The 22,409-nt window shown below is 32.9% G+C and overlaps 1 protein-coding gene across 1 annotated transcript; it reads right to left on the bottom strand.

The window, feature by feature from the left end:
• Positions 1-15,286: 15,286 nt before the first annotated feature.
• LOC131651299 (uncharacterized) lies at positions 15,287-21,617 on the bottom strand. Its single transcript, XM_058920967.1, has 7 exons — positions 21,179-21,617; positions 20,732-20,877; positions 20,439-20,476; positions 19,771-20,339; positions 17,715-17,801; positions 16,686-16,748; positions 15,287-15,618 (listed from the first exon to the last, which is right to left on the bottom strand). Exons 1-7 carry the CDS (start codon positions 21,230-21,232, stop codon positions 15,562-15,564), a joined length of 1,014 nt encoding a protein of 337 aa, XP_058776950.1. The 5' UTR covers positions 21,233-21,617; the 3' UTR covers positions 15,287-15,561.
• Between the last annotated feature and the right edge of the window lie 792 nt (positions 21,618-22,409).

A 22,409-nucleotide genomic window follows, 5' to 3' on the forward strand; every position in this document is an offset into this window, starting at 1 on the left:
CTTGTTATCATACATACTTTTATCAGAGCACTATTAGATTTAGTAGTCATCTGAGACATTCATTTAGAGAAAATGGATGTGAAAATATCATTTCTTCCCGCTAATCTAGATTAGAAGATTAGCGTGGAGAAATCAGAGGGTTTTAGTGATATTAGGTAGGAAGACTGGTTTGTAAGTTGTAGAATGTTATGTATGGTGTGAAGTAGTGTCCAATTATACATATTTTGGATTAGGTATAATGATGTGGTTATGATTGTTGTGTTTATGTTATAAGTCTTGATGATGGTTTTTTTATTTTTCTATTTTAGTATGTGGATGATATATTAATTATTTCTAATTATTTCCATGAAGTAAGCTAATTGAAAATCTTGTTGGAAAGGAGTTTAACATGATCAATAGGTGTTGCTAAGAAGATTCATAATATAGAAATTGATGAGGATAAAAGTGATAGAAAGTTACGACTCTCTTAGAGATGCTATGTTGAAAATGTATTCGAAAAATTTGGCATGATCAGTTTGAAGGTTATGAGTAATGTATTAGAAAATCACTTTAAGCTCTCACTAGATCAATTTCCAAAGACATACCCAAAAAGCTGAGTATATGTCAAAAGTTTCTGATGTCAATTTTATTGGTTATTTAATTTATGATAAGGATTGCACTAGACTATGTTTGGCACAAATTGAAAGCCGTGTTTTCAATTTTATATTCATACCAAGTAAGCTTTATAGGGAAGTAGTCAAATGAATTTCCAGATATTTGAAAAGTATATTAGGCCAACGTGTCGTGTTTAGTGGTGGATATGGTGATCCTTTAAGTATAGAATATGTTAATTCATAACATGTATGAGATTTGGATGATAGGAGTTTTACAAAATGATGTCTTTACTCTTGCAAGTACAAACTAGTTTGTTGAAAATCATCAATTTAGTCTTTGGTGACTATGTCTACGACTAAATACATGGTATTAGTTGAGACTTTGACATTAGTTGAGACTGTTTAAGAGTTTTTATAAGAGATTGAAGGAGAATAAATTAGTTTATGTAAACTTAGCTATTAATATATAAATTTTAAGCAATTTTTTTAGAAAACTTGTAAAAATAACTTATTTTATATATTTTTCAGATAATTTATAAAAAATCTTATAATTTTTTTAAAAAAATTATTTTATTCTTTATTATAAAAAAAAATTATACATGAAAGTCTATCTCAACAAGTGTTTGTATTATAAACTGTAAATAAATTATTTACCCAAACAAAATATATAATCACATATATTACTCTCATATCTCTATCATATTATCATACACAAAATATAGATTCAATTTATCCCAACTAGTGCAAGAGAAAGTTCAGCCACCTTATCAATCCTCACCTTGTAAGGATATATCATCATTATCTAAGTGGTTTTCTAATATTTTATGTGGGTCATATAGAATGCCAAAACTGACTGCAGTCAGTCATATTATAATACCAAACAACAAAATACTATCTATATATGTAGCTTCGCAGAAACAGCATATTAAGTTGAAATGTTTGTTTAAGCCTAATGCGTTTCTTAATCAACTGAATTTGGGCATTAAAAGTTAATGTTACATATAAGAACATTCAACCATGTCTCTATTTGCTGACTCGTTGGATCGTAAGTTACAAGACTTGTCCCTAACCTCTGGCTGCATAGAGAGTTGATCAAAGAATTTTTGGTCTAAAGTGTTTAGAAATTGGACTTGAAAATTTGTAGGAATAAATTATATAAAAGATCACATCGATGCAATTGTTATTATATGTTTGAGTCTTGTTTTAATTTTCAAACTCAAAGTATTAGAGTTGATTATATCTCTTATTTCTCGAATTTTGAATTTGATTGTAAGTGATAGATGATTTTTAATTTTTTTTTTCCTTGTTAAAATTACAAATTGATAAATAAAATCTTTTCTATTAATGTTTATTTTATTTCTTTTGCTTTTTTTTAAAAATGTACCAACATCGAACATGTATACTTTTTTTTCTTGCTTTCCAATACATCTGTCTGAGAGATTTATACCTGCACCCCCCCCCCCCCCCCCCCCCCCCTTTTTTTATACCTAACACCCCAATATTTTTTTAATATTGAGATACAAAGAATTTCCGATACATCGGAAATTTCAAATTTCCGGTACATACCAAAAATTTTAAATTTATGGTATCACTTTTTTTTTGCAAAAAATATCGGAAATTTCGAAAAAATCCGATAATTTTTTCAAAATTTCCGGTATTTTTTTGAAACTTCCAGTAAAAACTCATAGAAATTTTTTTAAATCCGGTATTTTTTTCAAAATTTCCGGTAGAAACGTATATTTTTTTAAAATTAGTGACTTTAAGCAAGGGTATAATGGTAAAAGCACAGCTTTGGAGGGTGGCAGGTAGATTTCTCTCTAGTTGACCACCAACAACCACTATTTTGATAATCAGTAATCACAATTCGATCATCGTCAACCACCTCTCTAATATTAGTCGACCACCACTTTTATCATTGTCAATCATTTTATCTATCTTTAATCATCAATCTTGCTATCAACAATCACTCTAATTACCATTTCAACCATCATAAACCACAAGTTTGACCACCATTGACTATTACATTTGACTATTACTAGAAATTACTATTTTAGTCACCATTAACTACCACTCTAACTACGCTGAACCATCACTTTGATTATTGTTTATCACCACTTCTATTAATGTCTAACGACAATCACTATTTTTAACCACTAATATTAAATTTAGTGTTGTAAATATATATTATTTATATATTAATTACTTTGAAAAGATATATTATTTATATTATATTAATTCTTTTGAAAAATAAATAATATAAACTATTATAATTAAGATATATTTATGAAAAATACTTTTTTATATTTATGTTTAAAACTAATTTTGATTTAAAAATAATAATATTTTTGAAAATTTTCAAAACTCAAAATAAAAAATAATTTTAAGTTAAAAAATAATACTAAAATATTAAAAAAATCACCACAAATTATTGTTAGTTAAAATTTTACTTCACTTCATATTCACTTTAGCAAAATAAATGTTTGTTAAATTTGACATATTAGAAACATTTTCTTTTTTTAACTCTATTCAATGATGATTTGATTTGACCATAGGCTAGAATACATTAGTCACCAACAGCAGTACACCAAGCAAACTGTCGGAAACTGTTGAGATTGAAACTTGAAACTAAACGGTTGGTAGGTAAGGGAAAATTACATGTAACACACTAAAACTATTTAAGGGCCAACTATTAGACCTAACACAACAATCTGGTCTAATATTATTGTTCAATTCGTTTTAAATTATATGAAGTTTTGATTATTTTACATTTGTGTTAATTGAAAGAGAGAAGGATGGAAGGAGAAGATTCAAACATCATCTAAATCTTTTAACTATAGTGTGAATGATAGTGAGATTAAAGTAATTTTCAGGTGCTAATCCACTATAGACTAACCTTCAAATGGTCCATCATATGCAAATGCTATGAGAAACATTTTATAGGTTTGTTTGGTGAATAACACAGGACCCCCTAAAATTATATCTAGGACCTCATATAATTTTAAAATGTTGATAATATCCCTCTAGTAATTAATCATTTTAAAAAAATAATTACTCAAAGTTAGATAAAAAAAATGGTACTTATAACTTATAACTAAATACATAGGAGAAACATGTAAAAATGAAAAGGGAAAAGTTATATTTTGAACTGATTTAATTGTAATTTATAAAATTTGGTGTGCATTTATATTGGATAAATTAAAAAATCTATTACAAATTTTGTCTCAATATTTGTGTAAATTCGGTGAATCGTATTTTTTGTTCTTCTCTCCAAAAATTTGGTTGTCTTGTATATGTTGTTAAACTGCTTACCATGAAGGAATCTGAGAAGGATAGGGCTCTAAAAGATTTTACACAATTCTTCACCACTGATTTGGTATTTTTACTTACATGTTTTATCTGAACTTTTAAAAATTTCAATCTGAATTATGAAATCTATGAATAATTTATTTTATATTTTTATTGGTAGATATTTTTCTCCCGGACAGTGTTATCATGGGCACAATATATTGGGAGACAGTACGATATTATTATGCTTACCATTCATTCTAATACAACAAATAGGCTAAGAGGCGGGAACGAAAAACTGATTCTTGGTTGTAAGGTGAAAGAAAATTACAAGAATAAAGGAAAGTTTGAAGTTATTTGTAGTAGAAGAGTCAGTGCTCCTTTCGGTTGAGATTTGTGTTAAGTGGTTGTGGTTTGAACGTTAAGGTTAGATGAAGTATTCACAACCACCATCTAGCTAAGGATTTAGACGGTCATAACATATTAGTTCGTCTAAAACCCGAAGAAAGACACTCTGTGAACGACATGACAAAGTACAATATGACGTCAATGTACATAATGAGTGCATTGAAAGAGGAATGTTGAGAACCTGACAAGTGTGGTACAATTGTATAAAGCAAGATCTACATATTGGCCTACTGTTATAGGTCTATTGGCAGAAAATGCAACATTTGTTAAGCTTGGTTCATGATGAGAAGTATTTATGTTGAACCACAAACTTGGATGAATCGGATGTTGTGGATGATATATTCTAAACACATCCTGATTCAGTGAAGCTTTTGAACATGTTTTATCTGGTTTTGATCATTGACTATACATATAAAACTAATAGGTATGAGCTACCACTACATGAGATTGTTGGTGTTACGTCAACCAAGTTGAAATTTTTTATTGGGTTTGCATACTTGGAACATGAAAGGGAGAAAATTTTCACATGAGAACTAGAGAAACTGAAAGAGTATTTCACACTCGAGAAGTTATTTCTCAAGGTTATGGTGACTAGTCGGGAACTTGTGTCGATGAATGCCATTGAAGTTGTTTTCCCATCCTCAATCCACCTCTTAAATGTTTTCGATGTTGCGGAAAATTATGGTGCAAAGTGCAAATAGTTTGTCGAGATTAATAGACAAGAGCGTGTGATAGAACTATGCAACATTTTGATCAAGTATGTGATGATATCCCTTCCTTTGTTGATTATCTTAACCAAACATTGTTGTCACACTCTATAAGGAGAATTTTGTTGTTGCATAGACTAACCAAGTCACATAATTAGAGAACACGACAACAAACTGGAACATTTTTTACGCAAGTTTAATATTATTATGCAAATACTAATCAATTTATTTATTACATATTTCTCTAATATTATTTGATAGGGTTGAGTTTGCTCATTGGAGTAGTGTCACAACAACACAACCTTACGCCCAACTATGATATCTGAGATAAATGAACATGGCTATGTACCTCGCATCAATATATACATGTGACTTATCTACCAAAATAGTGCATCCAATGAGATGCAACATGTATACCCTGGCGGCCTTCTAGTACATAGAATGCTCCATTAATGATGCATAAGTCTCCTAAAGCCAAGAGAGACAAAATTAGGCACTCCTATTAAACCTAAACTCCTCAAATATCGTCCTTCTTGTAACCTCTCAAGTATGTATTTGCACTCATAGTTGCAAGCTCGGCGCTCATCAACGGGGGGGTGAAAAGTTGTATGTGAGTGGGAGATAGAATAGGTTCGTGACATTGTACATGGTAATTGTCATCTCAGCGAATGTAAGATGAAATGTAGATGTCTCCTTATGTCATCGCTCAACAAAATTAGATAATAATAATAATAATAGAGTGTCAAGCATTATAATTAAACTATCTACTAACGGCGGCATGCCAACATCATTTACCAATGTCCTTACCTCCTTTGGCATCTAAGTTGCCAAGAATTTCTTCAGCTTTAGACTAATAGTATAGACCTTCAATGGGATATGATCTAGTAACAACTAATGCAAAATACCATCATTTATTTTCAATTAATCATTAATACTTAAAATAAATTTAAATTAAAATATTTATACCTCTTCCTGTCATAATTTGAAGACAACATGATCGACATACTATGTCAACAATGTAAGGTCGGAGGGACCTCCAAGGAACCCCTCGTCTGCGGGACCATGATAATTGTCACATATATCATCCTGATCAGACACCTCTGTCACAACGGTTTTTGATAGTTGAAATGAACGTTGAGTCCGGAGATGTATCTCCTTATTACGTTGCATGTGTTCCGAATATGCATTTTTGATTATTTTCAAGGTTGACTTTGAATATTAAATTTGTTTCTATGTTATGATAGGTTGTAGATATGGTGCACCCTGATTCTTTTCCTAAAGCTATTGTGTATGATGATGTTAAATTGGGTGATGTCGAAGATGATGTTAAACCAGCTGATGTCAAAGATGGTGTTAAACTAGTAGATGTCGAGGTGGATGCTAAACCTATTGTTTCTTAGGTAGATGTTCGTGAACAATTTAGAACTAAACAGGAGTTTGTTGAGCGTGAACATATGAGATGCAAACTTGGGTTAGGTGTTGTAATTGGGAGGATTGATAATGGTTATGATATAAGACGTGCATTTTTAATAATGAGATGTGAAAGAACTGGCATGTACCAACAACCAAATCGAAAGTTGAAACGGGATGACACTGGATTGAGAAAGTGTGATTGTCCTTTTAAGGTTCGTGGATATCGTAAAGTGAATAGCACATGGAAACTTAATGTGATTTATAGTATACATAATCATTACTTGTGTCCTAAGTTAGTCGGGCATCCCATTATAATTCGCCTTAATCCTGAGAAGAAGGAAGTTGTTTCTGAAATGACATTGAAGATGGTGCCTTCCAAAAATATACTTGAAAATTTGAAACGGAAAAGACCTCAAAATGTCTCAAATATAAAACAGATATACATTGTTTGTGCCTTAAACAACAAGGTGATATGAGGACCAAGAACTGACATGCAACATCTGTTGAAGCTTTTGGATGATGATCACTATGTTTTTAGATACAGAGTGTGTGATGATGGAGTCACAGTTCAAGATATATTTGGGACTCATCCTGATTCCATCAAGTTGTTCAACACATTTTTCATTGTGCTTATAATTGATTTAACATACAAAAAAACAAATAGGCTTCCACTTCTGGAAATCGTTGATGTTACTTCGACGGATATGACTTTTTCAATGGATTTTGCATTTTTAGAAAGAAAAAAATGACAACGTTACATGGGCTTTGGAAGTGTGCAAGACTACGTTGAAAGACCAAGAAAATATGCCAAAGGTCATTGTAACCGATCGCAATACCGCACTCATGAATTCAGTTGAAAAGGTATTTCCTACATCCTATGTATTACTTTGTAGGTATCACATAACCAAAAATGTGATAAACAAACTTAAACCTGCATTAGGGACCAAATAAATCAAATGTGAAGATGGGAAAATGGTAAAAGTGGACGTGGTAATGGAAAGAATAATGGATGTCTGAAATGGTGTTATAAATTCTTCCGCAAAAGAGTTATATGCATAATCTGTCATACAGTTTAGGAGTGTGTGTGCGAGATATCCAAATTTCCTAAAATATGTTGAGAGTACAATTCTGTATCGATCAAGTTACACATTTTGACAATGCAACGACTAACAGAGTTGAATTTGCACATGTTATACTAAAGAATTGGTTGAGAAACAGTAAAGGTGATTTTTGTAGAGGTTGGAACTCCGTGAACCAAATGATTTGAAATCAACATATTGATATGCAAATATCTTTTGGTCAGAGCATTACTGTATTAGAACACTGATTCAAATACAACATCCATTATTCACGATTGGTTGGCAACATCTCTCAGGCGGAATTGAATTTTATTTATCATGAAGCCAAGCGAGCAGAGAAAACAAGACCAGATGGTTTAAAGTGTGGTTTTAAACTTAGGAAAATGTATGGTCTTCCATGTGATTGTTTAATTGCAAAGAAAATGAAGGTTGATACACCAATACATATGGATGAGATTTACACTCACTGAAAAAGACTATGATGATGATGATGATGATGATGGTGTGGTGAAAGATGATAAATCAAACATATCTATCATGAATAGGGATGGCAAAAAAATTCATACCCGTGAATAAAATTTGTCATAGGTATGAGGCAGATAGTTTGATGGATATTCGCAGATAAAATAAATGGATATTTAAATACCCGTTTTTTAATGGATACAGATACGGGTTTAATAATACTCATGCCCGCGGATATCCGTATTCATTAAGAAATTATAAAAATTATTTAAATATCATTATTTTATTATACTTTATCTTTTTATCTTCGAAAAAGATTAGTCTTGTTATATTTTTTTTTTGAAGTTTTCTTTGAAGGAAACCTTTCACATTTCATACAAATTCTATTTGACCGTTTCATATTTAAACTTTTACTATACTCCATACCTCACTTCAATAATTATATCATCCAACCAACCATTATCGCTCTTCCTCTATCCAACTAGTGTCTCTCTTCCTACTCCCTTGTCGTTGGCTCTTCCACCATAACTCAGAGTGACAATATTTTTTTTGTTAAAAATGAAATGTATAAATATTATGTTTGGATGTTATTATATTTTGGTGAAAGATAAGGAAATTAATATGATAAAATTTTATTTTTAAATTAAGAGTGAATCGTATGAATGTTATGTGATAATAACTTTGTGTCTTTAAAAGAAGTTGAAAATGTTTTTTTTCAAAAAATAATTACATTACTAATACTATTCATGGATTTCTGTAAATATCTACTGGTATCTAAAAATTTGCAGATTACCCGCTTAGCGGATATCCGTACGAACATGGGGCAGATACAGATATCATATTTATCTAATGAGATGGACACAAATATCATACTACCCACCCCATGGATATTCAGTTACATCCCTAATCATGACCGAGTGGAAAGTGATCCAAGAGAGATTCGTGAAAGCTGACGACAACATGAAATTGCACATCAAAGAGCATTTAAGGAATTTTGGCTATCCTGAAATCACTGGTTTGAAACCATCCTCAAAACTGGTTGAAACGAATGGTGCCCCGAAAAAGATCAAATCGACCAAGATTGACAATTCTACAAAGCGGTATCCTTCTTACTTTGAACATGTTGACTCACATTTTCGAAGTTCTCCAACTCTTAAATCAATTAAGGAAAATTCAAAGGCAGCCCCATCCATAGAAATAGATTTAGGTGATGCCACATGTTTTGATGCTTTTTAGTTTTTATCTAACTATGTATTTAGGTGATGACTCATTTTTTGTATGTATTGTTGACACAGCCTTGATACATATGTAATGTCTATTCAACATTAATTGTATAACAATATGGGTCAGTTTTAAGAAAATTTTATGTTTCAAAATATTACCAAGTTTCTCCCTGCATAAAACAGGTTATGTATAACACCTAGAGCATTTTCGAAGATGTACATGTGGATTAACCTCATTTTAGCTGCAAAAATATCAAAAAGGGGGTGTTTAGGATGTGCATCTTTGTAGCAACTCTTTGAAAAAATAGGGTGATTCTTAATATGCATATCCGAAATATCCTTAGAGACATGATAGGGTTTATAAGGTCCATAATGATCTAAAACTTGTATAAATATGGGTCTCTCATCTCATGTTGTTCATAAAAGCACACCATACCATAATGAACATATATTGGCATGCCGCATTTGTCTACTTCAACGGCGTGATACCCTCACTTGAATTTAGGTCAGTACATCTCTCTTGTAGATCTGAAATCTATAATGGAGAATCTCCTACGATACTCAGACAATAGAAGAGTTGTGAAGCTCCAGTATCGTTCACCCTAGATTGACAATGAAAGGAAGATTCAATTCCACAACTTTGAGCTAAAACAGATGAAAATTTAAGGGTTATGTAAAGTACATCTCACTGTTACGAAACAAAAAGTCTGATTCCGATCTAGCTGGATGCAAAGATTGTGAGATCGACTGAAGATATTCTAAAGATGTTGCAACATCCTGCTGAAATATAATTTTAAATTTATGTTACGTATCTACCATATAAGAAAAGTTATATGTGTGGAAAAGCCTTTTCTAACCTTTGCCCATTTTGTAACACCTACTCATTTTTTTGGTTATTTGGTCTTTGTACATTGAATTTACCCATTATATTATTAAACAATTCTACCCCTCTTATTATATCTTTCTTTCACACATTTTCACTTCATTTTCCCTACTTTTTCTCTCTCATTCTTTTTCTTTTTCTCTTTTTCTCTCGCCGTTTCTCGCTCTCTTCTTTTCTTTCCCGTTCGTTTTGCATGTTGTTCTTGTGTTTGAACGTTGTTGTTCAACGTTTGATGAACACGGTTTGCTGTGTTGAGCGCTGAGGACGATGATGAACACGATGATGGTGATGTTGATGTTGTTGGGTTTGTGATGAACGGTGTTGAACGATTTTGGATGAATGAGTTGAGTTGGTTGAAGATCTATGAAGATGATGACGAAAGCTGCGATTCTGAATCTCGGATGAGGTATTTCTGGTTTTTGTTCTTGATCTCTCTTCCTCTCTCACGATTCTGAAGGGTTTTGATTTTAAGGAAAATGCTGAACAAATTGTTTAGGTTTTTTTATGAATGTTGGGATTTATCTGTGTTTGAAATTTTGATGTTTGATGAACAATGTTCTTCTGATAATTTCTGAAGGGTTTGTAAAATTGGGAAAATGATGATCTAGGGTTTTGGTTGTTTTTGCTCTGCGGTTGTTTTCTGAACAGCAGTCTCTCTTGAAATATGTGCAATGATTGTTTATATACTGTAGAATTCGGGTTTTTTTCTGACTTGGTTAGCAGGCCTTTGATAAATTCTGTATTGGGCTTTCAATTCTCATTTTCTAAATCGTGCGGGGAAGGTGAGTTATTATTATTACTCAATTTATCTGATTTTTGATGATTTTTGACCTTATCCATTGTCAATTCTCATTAATAGGACTTTTTTTCCATATCCGACCCTTCAATGGGATTAGGGTTTCAGGAGATCTCGGTCGCAAGTTCTTTTCCAATATGGTATGTTTCAAGTTCCAACCAATGTTTTGTTGTTCTATAATATTCATTGTTAGATTGTTGTGTTATGAATCTTGGTACAAAGACTCTTTAGTTTGGCTGAACCAACTTTTGGTTTTGTTTTCTGCAGGAACTTTTTGTGGTGGTTATGCAGATTGGTTAGCAGAATTTTGTGGGAAGTGGCGGTTCGAGTCGGTGATGCAGCCTGTTATAACAAGGTGAAGGTGCATAGACTCTTAATTTTTCTCTCTTATCTTCTGAACTGATGCAGAGTTATTGTATGGCTTGAATGGTAATGTAAACTATTTTGAATGTTGATTTGAATGTAAATATGGTTGATTGAATTCTGGATTGGGTTTCAAGTAGGATATTTAGGTGTTATGGGTGAGTCATTGATGGCAATTTGGTTTCACTCATGCAGGTTTGATTAATGATTTGAAGAAAAACGGAGTGTTCGATATTGAAGGAAACAAAGGGAGAGGGAGGTCAAAGGGAGCTGACTCTAAACAGTGTATGTAATTCTAATTAACATATTGGTTTATCATGCATGATTTGTCCGTCCTTCCTTTTTTGCATATTGAATATCAATGATAAACTGTCATGGCATTTTTGCAGGTCTGAACTGGCCCGGTTTCTACGGGAACCAGTTTGTTATTCGTTTCGGTTGAGCTTTATGCATGGTTGCAGTTATGATATGGTTTGTTTTTTCCTGTATGAATATGCATGGTAAGTGGTTGAATGGTATTTTGGATTGAGTGTGGTTTAGTGATTCCCAATACTGCCAACTTTATTGTGCTTCTGATTTCTTCGTCTTCTCTCTCTTTCGATTTTGACTTTGATTTTGTTTTTGTTGTTTCAGATCTGGTGGTCAAACATAATGTGAATGCAAGTTTGATATCAATGCTTTAGCTATGCTTTTAACTATAAATTATTTTGGAACTGTAATACTGAAAAATTGTTTATTGAATCAAAATTGCTTTTTTTAACCGGTAATAAACACACCGTAATTGTTTCTGATTTTGGATGATATTTGATTGCATATATGTTAAAAATAGAGATGATAAACAACTTAGGAGTAAGGCATAAGCGAATGAAGTGAGCACATGCCATCCTGAAGACTCTACTCCAAATGGTTAACCAATTGTTCCTTGTGGCTTTATTGCATGGAGTTTGTTTAATGACACATACAAAATATCAAACAATAATAAGAAGTTGGTGATCAACAAAAAGAACATAACATGGAAAAGTGACAAAAAGGCCAAATTCGGGTCTGATGTTTATCCTAAGAATTTTCAGTCTGGAGGTTTGAAATGGAAAATTGTTATTAAGCTATATGTCAAAGTTCCACGTAATAACAAGTCAACTTTTGTTCATAAAAAAAGATTATCCACGATAAATATATTAATAATAAATTACTTATTTATATTAATAAAAAAATATAATTTACAAAATTTTGCATCTTTGAGTCAGGGTCCTGCCTCTGCCACTGAACACACATGGTGCTAAAATACATACAAATAGCAAAGAAATATAAGACTTTGCAGAAGAAAGAAACCAAATGACATAGTCGATCTTTTAAAAATAAAAAAAAAAATTTGTTGAACAATTTAATTTTTCTTTCATTTCATTTTTATTATATTTAAGGAACAAATGCGCATATCATACCAGTTCCCGTGCAAGCGAACGGCTAATCAGGTTAAAATCTGTGTGAACGCATGAGTAACACACCAGACCGTATGAACGCACGGGTAACCAGACTCAAATCCATGTGAACGCATGGGTAACACTAGGGGTGGCAAAACGAACTGTGGCTCGCCGGGTCGGCCGCGCACCCGCCCAAAAATGGCGGGTTGGGTTGGGATTTTAGGCCCGCCGCTCGCCAAAGCCCGTCCCGCCAAAACCCGCCCCTCCTTTAAAATTCACTCTTTTTTTAGTTAATTCTAGTAATTGCAATTCTTGATGGTTTATTTTATACATTTATATATAAATATATGTAATATTTTTTAAGTAAATTTGTTAAAAAGTTGTTTTTATAAAAAATTATTTTAAAAAATAAGTGAAAAGTTTAATTAAAAGGTAAAAAAAGCCTATTAATCTTGGCGGGGCAGGCCAACCCGCCATCTTGGCGGGGCGGGCATGACTTTTATGCCCGTTTTACTTGATGGGCATGCCCGCCCCGCTCGTTTTTTGGCGGGCATAAGGCGGGGCGGGCGGCCCCTTTTGCCACCCCTAGGTAACACACTATTAATCGTGTGGTGGCACGGATAAAACACCAGTACCGTGTGAACGCACGGGTAAGCAATGTTGAGAAATACATTTCTTTTTTATTTATTTTGCACAATTATTTTTTTTTAGCTAAACAAGTTTTTTAAATTTTTTCTTATATTTATCTTTGACTACCTTTTATTATTTTTCCATTTATACAATTAAATTTAAATATTTTCTATTTTATTTGAATTTCAAAATCAATCTGGTGACGATTTCACGGTCCACACCAGTACCTATCAACGCACGGGCAATCATGCCGAAATTCGTGTGAATGCACGCACGGGTAACACACCAGTACCGTGTGAACACACGATTAATCATACTAAAATCCAGACGAACGTACGTGTAATACATCAGTATCGTGTGAACGCACGAGTAATCATACCAAAATCCGGGCAAACGCACGGGTTATTACATTTTGTGTATAATTAAAGAAAATAAAAGTAAAACTTATGTTAGTTGTACTACCGACTTTTCATTTTTTAATATTTTAAACCATAGTCCAAAATTTAATAAATACAACATTAAACTTAATTCTTTTTTATCATTCTCTTTATGGACTTTTATGTAAAATTATGTTTCTACTGATTTTTAACTAATTTTAATTTTGGATATTTATTTGTCTCATCTCTTAAACTTTATAAATCCTTTTATTATTACAATTCTATCAATCTTACAAAAAAAAAAACATATTTTTTTTATTTTTCACAATTGTTTTTTATAAAATATGTGCTTAACAGTTTTTCTTCACAATAGAAATTTTTAAAAACTTATACATTTATCTTGCAGTCTATTTTTTTTAATATTTTTTTTATTTTTTATAATTTGTTTGAATTCTCATGACAAACAGGTGCGGACACACTTTTTTAATATTTTTTTATTTTTGATAATTTGTTTGAATTCTCATGACAAACTGGTGCGGACGCACGAGTTTCCCACTAGTTTATATTACAATTATATATGTAATGTAACATATTTTGATATTAATTTGTATTTTTCTTCAACTTTCTGCATCCATTTGTTACTACTTAATGCTTTGTGGTTTAAGCTTACAGAGTGCATTCCGGATATGCATCTTCGTAAATAGAGTGCATTCCGAATATGCATCTTCGTAAACTTCTTTGAATTTTGAAATTTTCGGATATGCATTTTCGTAAAACAAAGTGCATTCTGGATATGCATCTTCGTAAACTTCTTTGAATTTTAAATTACAGAGATTCATCTTTATATAAACCCTAATATGGTTGCATCTCTGAATATATTTGAGCAACATAGAATGGCTTTCTCACAAAAACACTGGGTATGTGATTCAAATGCGTCCAAAAATAAATCTTCAAAATCTAAAAGAGACTTTTGACATTGGTGACCTAGCACCCAATGAGATTGGAAAAAGTAATACCCAAATAAATATTTATACCATTAGATAAATTGATTATAAATCTGTGTTGAGTTCTCCTAATTCAACTTATATATTTGTGACGATGCTTAAACAAAGCATAATTATGAAAACAATTTTTCACATGTTTAGAAAAATAATGTTATAAAAGTAACTTTTTCTCAAGAGTTTATATTTGAGTCCATAAAATAAATAATTTATTCAAACCACATGAAAGGAGCACAACAATTATTCCAAAAACCGCATGAAAATAATTTGATAAAGTGTCACCAAGATTTTCTAGACAAAAAATACGACTTTCACTACAAATAATAACAATAATCAATTTTCCGTATCTATGACCAATTGGGTGCTTACGGACGAATCAATGAAGATTCCCACCTAACATTAAGATCAGCATAATGCTCAACATCCTTCCAAGAGCATAAATCTTCCCAAAAAAGCACAGACATGTTTTTTTAAACAAAAAAATAAGGCAGACATGTTTTTATTCGACAAAAAAGCACAAACATGTTTTGAACCGTATAACAAACAGAAGGAAAGATATCAAGGAAGAAAACAAATATATTTTCTAAATCTCAATTTTAATCTACTTTTGATAATGTAGAAAACCGAGAACGCATTAATATCTCCCGATTAGGAATAAATTGATTCGAGTTCCTATTTCTTACAGTTATAAGTTTGGGCAGAATATGTTACAGACCAATACTTCCCACAAAACTTCAACTGATACTTGTTCTCAAATGCAAAACTGTGACTGTGAATATACGGGACATCCAAATCCCACACTGAACAAGACATTAATACTAGTAAAATTTGTCATGTATGTAATTTCACATCACCTAATAAGTGTTTTATAAAACTCTGCGATACAACAATGAGTCAACTTTAGCCTCCAGCGTAGAAGAAAATCAACACTGCTGCCGTTTACGAGGCAAGAGTGCAAGAAGTAGTTTTTTCCTTGGACCCTGCAACCCAAGCAGCCTCCATAAGTTAGATAATATCATAAAACCAAAGAGTGTACTCAATACATGCACATGAAAACCCACATTCTTTTTGTTCAATCGCAAATTGTCTAAGAATGAAAACAACAATAGCAAGAATTAAAAATCAGAACACCCTGACTATCAACTTTCATGAGACTTGGGATGCAAAACTTTAAGGCTGAAACACAGAAGCTAGATAAAGCGTTGAAAGGAGTTTGCAAAGACTTTTCAGGAAAACAAGGAAACAGTTGAGAAGGAGGAGTAAGTTCATGCCGTGGGAGGGGTCTATAACATGATTAAATACGGGTCTTTGACAGGCCAGCTGACATTTTCCCAGCTAAACCCACCAAAAAGTGGAATTTGTGCAAGCTCCTTGAGTATCTCTTAAATTTATGTAGATAACACGGGGAGAGAAACAGAAAAGATTGAAGCAGAGCGGATGATTGCAACCAGAAATATGAAAGGGAAGAGATGAAGGAAATGGTGAGATGGGTCTTTGAGGGAAGGATAATAAGCCAAACCCCCATATCAATAGATGGGACATAAATGCTGAAAGGAAAAATAAATTTGAGGATTTAATGGTCAAACCCAACTTAATGAAGAAAAACAGTGGGCTTTAAGGAAAAGCGGTGTAATTTGGCTGGCGGGTTAACCGCTGATGATTATAAAGGAGAGAAAGGCATTAGACATTAAAGAGAGGGCATTTTTTTTCCTGAGATATTTATGTCATAGGGCATTGGGAGGTGGAGACCGCAGAAGTTCTGCAATCTATACTGTTTTAAAGGGAACGCTTCCCTAAATCTTATAATACAGATCCTAGTTCTTAGTGATTTGGATGGGCATTGAACAAGGCAGCTAGTACTAACATGATGGGTGCATATACAAGTTAGCAATACTTAAAAATAGATCCTCCAATGCAATCACACTTACTGAACTAATGCTACAGAGTCTCAGATATGTATAATATAAGAATAAGAATGCCTTAATTCATATATTTGGTGTTGTTGAATTCAAAATATAAGCCACAAAATTTAAATAACGACAATTACCATAGGAATTCCAAGCTCTTTGAGATCATTTTCTCCCATCTGCTTCAATGCAGTCATATCCACCTGCAAGAACTTGTCAGTGTATAGGAAACTGGTAGTACCAAATTAGATATATTCATAGTGCGAATATAAAACAAAAAATCAAAACTATACCTCATTTTTTAGTATATAATTTATTCATATATGAAGACAATATTTATTAATGTCATAAGATAATATATGATAATTAGAGCTTGAACACTCAACAAAAGCATTTTTGGCTAATATATATATAGGAGCAACTCCGGTGAAATACTTGGCTAATACGAGAAATGAGAACAATTGATTCTAACCGTTAGTTTAAAATTAAATTGAAGTACCAGCTCATATTATTATTTATGTCACCTCCATACATTTGAAAATTTTGATCAGATTAGTGATTAGTTTAGAGAAAAAAGGATGACAATAATAAGAATCAATTATATGTAAAAATTGAAGAAAATCACAGTCCAACCTCAACGATGAAAAATAAAAAGTACGAGTTAGAGTAAAAATAAAAAAATTTGGCTATTAACCTGCCTATATAGAAGAGGCTTCTCGTATTGAGTATTTGTAATCTTAGTAGAGCCAGTTTCACAAAATAAATCGTGGAATCCCATAGAAACAAAAACCAGTCAAAAGTATTTCTCTTTTCAGCGAAAGATACAAAGAAAACTTGTTTTACAACCATTGTTAGAACTTCAGATGGTATTTTAAATAGGAAATTTAGACGGTTCATCTGTTCAATACAAAAACAAACCGAACCATCTGAAGTGAAAAGCATGAAATAAGTCACATGGCAAAATACTGCTTAAAACTATCATGGAGGATCAAACAATAAAAGGTTCCCTTGATTTATAAATTGGCCTCTCCAATCATTTTCCATGGAAGAACTCCTAAAGGCTATAGCCAGCTAATGAGTAAATGATTTTGGACACAATACTCAAAAGGATGTGAAAAAAACTTAGTATAATATAACTTCTAATTAACATAAATAAAAGAGTGACATACTTCCTCGGCCTTGAAGAGTATGACATATTTTTGAAGTCCCAGTGCTTGCAACAGGCCATCGACAGTTTGTGTTTGATGTTCCTCGCCCTGAAGGTTAACCAGAAAAGCTACAAATCAGAATGAACTATACAGATAATCCGTTCAGATAATTAAACATAACTGAAACTCATCCTCATCTAACACAAGTTTCCAAGATCAAGTCATAGAGACCGATAATAAATTAATAACTATAAAAGCAATTTGCATAAACTTCCACCCCAGTAGTTCAGAATATTAATGCCCAAAATCTAAATAGTAAATCGGACAAAGTTGTTCCAATTGTTTAATTGGGAATTCAGGCCACAGTAGTAGAACACACAAATCAAGCACTTTTAATACCAGCATCAACACATCTAAGGATGCTAAAGGTACAATCATCAAAGGAAGTAACTTTTGTTCTTTATGGCAGAACATGTTGCTAAATCTATCAATGGAATATAAAAAGGGGTGTTATCTACTACATCGCTTTAAATTTTAAATAAAAAACAATGTTAGACTAGCCCGTCATTATTATAAGCTTGTTGAGTAACCCTAATACTATTCATATAGCAAATCTGTCATTTTTCTTCGAATTTGGTGCTCCTCTTTTAATTCAGGTCAAACTTATACAGGTATGGATGGTTATAAAAAATCTATGGTGATGGTACGATACATCGCTATAAAAATCTGTGGTAACGGTATGGTAATATAAACTTTAAAATATATATACAAAAATTATTTTTAAATAAGCATGACTAAGATGTATAAAGACATAAACTTGAGAAGAAAAAGAACTTGAATTACATGAAAAGGAGACTAGAAATGGCATTGATATGCATTACTGATTAAGCATAATCGCATGAATTAACAATTTTTTTTTACTGAGTTAAACAGTTGACAATAGAGATTGATTATTTAACTATAGCATATAATCTTTCCAAATTTACTATATTACAAAATCATACAAAATCAAGAAATACATACATGAAATTAGGAAAGGGAGTATTTATATAGCAAAAAATAGGGAAAGAATATTTGAATAGTAGGAAAAGAGAAAATTTCACAGGGTAATAGATAAAGTGTCAACATTATCAACACACAGAATGTGAAAATCCTAATTTTCTAAATAAACTAGTGAATACTGAATAACAATATTGTATTACTGATCAGACTCCGGGGACAGACCTGTTCATACCCACAGGCCCACATGAACTCAAATTTAGCACCCTATTATTTCGCTAGAAAATAGTTTTGGAACATACCCACAGACACTTCATGAATACTCAATATTTTTGTGAATTGTGAAGTGAAGATTGCCTAAACTTTATTGAGGTCATATCTATTTTTCCAATACAACCCCTCATGATTAATTTATTCACTAATCACCAACTTATCGTAAACCAGGATTTCCAAAAAGAGACCTTGCGAGCAATTAAAATATGCATATTGTAGAGAGATTCACACATGGTAACATATTCAAATATAAGGTCTGATTGAACATCCAGATTTTTTAAAAATTAGATTCCAAAAACAGTCCCTAAAAAAGAATATCATGAATTAGATAATTCCAATTAATCGCCCCCGAAAAATATTAATAATTTTACTGCCACCATTGCTAAAGAACAGAATTGTTTATATTTATTTAAAATCTATTCTAATTATTGGCACCAAAGTTATATTTTTATAATTAATCCCTAGCATATGATATAGGCGACCAAAAAGGCATAACAGATTCAACCGATACATCCAACACATGGTCATATGGAATTTTCTTTACAACAACAACAACCAAGTCTTATCCCACTAAGTCATAAAGTTCCATCGAAGACCATATTTCTATCCAATTCGTTAATCTTGAGATCTTTCTTAATAATTTCTCTTTAAATTTTTCTAGGTCTTCCTTTACCTCTAGTTGTTTGACTCTTCTCCATCTAATCTACTCTCCTTACAATATAATCTACAGATCGTCTTTCTTTAAGTAACAAATAATAAAATTTGACAGAAGGAATCTAGAGGTAAGAGAATAAGTAAAATTCACCACAAATGGAACCCTTTGTGCAACGCTGCTTGATGGAGGATGCTGGCCAGGACGAGATGCTACAGGTTTGGCAGTAACTGGAGGCAATGATGATATTGTGGATCTTGACATAAAAGATGAAGGTGCAGCACTTGGAGGCCTTGAAGTTTCAATAACATCCCTACCTGCATATGAAACTGGTCTGACTCCATCATATGCCCTGTTTAAAGGCCTTCTCTGAGGGTCTCCAACATTTCTTTGGGGGGAAATCCCCCTGGAAGAACTTGGAAACCCATCTGGTGATCTTTGCCGAATTTGATCCAGTGTCCAAGGAGAGTATGAGCTTCTCATGGATTCCATACGCATTAAATCATCAGAACTTCTAGCTGAGGGAACTGGCCTGTACAAGCTTGTATCCCTTGGTTCAGGCATGCGCTGCTTAGAATTAAAACTGTTCGTCGGAGGATGAGCTGTCTTCGACAATTTTTCACGGAGATCGATATTCCTCTTATTGCCATTACTTTCAGTTCTCCTCGATGCATTTTTTTGCATGAGTTTCAGTCGGAGATCATCTTTTCCAATACGCCGATCTAAGTAAATTAAGGGAAACGAGATTTTTATTTAAAAAACCCATTGAATAATATAATATGGAAGGGAAAAGTCGCTGCTGAGGGAGAGAAGAGAACTACCTTCCTGTCCATTTTGCAAGCTTACATCTCCTCGCTGTCTGCAGAGAATCCAAACAACATAATTCAAGAAATCGAACTTTAATTGCATAATACAAACAACAGGCAAACTGCTTAACCACTGGCACTAATCATTAAATAGCCCAAAACATTATCCATGGTGAACTTTCTGAACAAAAAGAGAACGCGCCAGGGTGTGCATGTGTGGGAATGTGTTTAAATATATAACGCACGATCTCCGACAACCAATCCCATAGTAGCTAAAAACACTGTAGAAACCACAGGCACAAACACACCTTTTATTGCCGCCGATCCCATTTCCATGCCACATGGAACTATCTGCATTATTTCCAATTCTGTCTCTCACAGACCGCTTACTCCCAGCTGAAGACATAGAAGAAGAGTAAGCAACATCTGCCGCAGATACATCCCTCTTCACAACCTAAACTCAAGTGCACAATAGCATGTCATTCGCATGAATCCCTTTCATCATATATCAGACTAAAACAACATTTCCATGCCTAAAACCGTAAGTACTAACAGCTGTTAAAATTGAACATTATACTAGGTTCCTTCATTCCCAACTAACAATACAAGAACTTAATGTCAACAAACAAAAACTAAGAAAAACACTAGCAAAATAAAGTTTCACAAAATCTAAGTAGCAGAAACCGTTAAAAGAAGTTCCTTTATAAAAAGGACAAATTAAAATCAAGGGAGAAAAAAATTGTTATTCAATATACCTGACCGCTGCGTCCAAGAGTAATGGTAACTCGACCCCTCGATGAATTAGACATATCAAAAGCACAAACCCTAAATTATCAATTAAGCGGAAATTTGTGCAGCTACGATACGATACCAACTCGAAAACGAGGCATGAACAGAAACTATTTGAAGCAGAACAAGCGTATTGAAGTGTTATACTAACCCTAACCCTAATTTAATTTCCGCGAATTTGAAGCAGGACAAAAGGTTCTTCGGGTAAGGGAATGGAATGGAGTTTGAGATTCAGGAGGAGGAATTGAGGTTTGGGATGAAATGAGAGGGAGTGGTGGGTTTGAGACGGAGACACGGAGTTGAAAGGGCACGGTGACGCTGGGTAATGGTCGGAACGGTGGAGCACCGAGTTTGGAAGTGGTTTTTTTTTTTTAATGAGATTGGAAAGTAATGTTGTGAGAAGGAAAATGGTGATTGTGGGATGGAACCAAGACCGTCGGATCAGTAGACCACGGTGGTGGGACCAGACTGGTTTCCTATTTTGTGTTTTTTTTTTTTGGTATCTTTAGAAAAATCAGACACCTCAAAATTAGGGGTGTTCAAAACCAAACCGGCTCAATATAAAACCGCAAAACTGAATCAAACCAAATCAAAAATGCCAAAAACTGTATTTGATTCGGATGTGTTTGGATCATTTTTTAATAAAATCGCGCGGTTTGATTTGCGGTTTGTAATTTACAAACTGTTTACGGTGATTTCCGGTAAACAACCGCTAGTCCTCCAAACTATAAAATATATTTTGGTTACTCGCAGGATCGACTAGATTGATCCTAGGACATAGTCAAACGATTGTCTCTTGATATGATTTGAATCATGTTGTTTGTTTTGACTTCAAGAAAACTTGTTTGTGATGTGATCGAATGAATATTCACTTAAAAAAAACAACACTTGTTACATATGTTAATATGACTTTCGACAAAAGAAACGTAAACAAAAGCATGTAAATTGCAGGAATGTAAAGTGCAGAAATATAACGTGCAAGAATGTAAAATTGCAGAAATGTAAAGTGCTTCGAAATGAAAGTTAAACAAAGAGAATAAAAGGAATTGAAAAGATACTTGAATAAAGAAAGATACAAATGTATTTAAAATGGTGTTGGTGTCATACGTACATTTCTCAGCGAACTCGTTCTCTAAACACTTGATACTTGAGTGATTTGTGAGTGATTTGTACAAAATGAACACCCGGAATCCTAAC

Source organism: Vicia villosa, linkage group LG2 (genome assembly GCF_029867415.1).
Source record: "Vicia villosa cultivar HV-30 ecotype Madison, WI linkage group LG2, Vvil1.0, whole genome shotgun sequence".
Taxonomy (NCBI): Eukaryota; Viridiplantae; Streptophyta; class Magnoliopsida; order Fabales; family Fabaceae; genus Vicia; species Vicia villosa.

Bases quoted from the DNA above. Each gene is read 5' to 3' on its own strand.
- LOC131651299 (XM_058920967.1), bottom strand. From the start codon at position 21,232: ATGTCTAATTCATCGAGGGGTCGAGTTACCATTACTCTTGGACGCAGC. The intron at 20,477-20,731 runs GTGTGTTTGTGC...GATTCTCTGCAG, and splicing joins GGGATCGGCGGCAATAAAAG to ACAGCGAGGAGATGTAAGCT. The intron at 20,340-20,438 runs GTAGTTCTCTTC...TAATTTACTTAG, and splicing joins CTTGCAAAATGGACAGGAAG to ATCGGCGTATTGGAAAAGAT.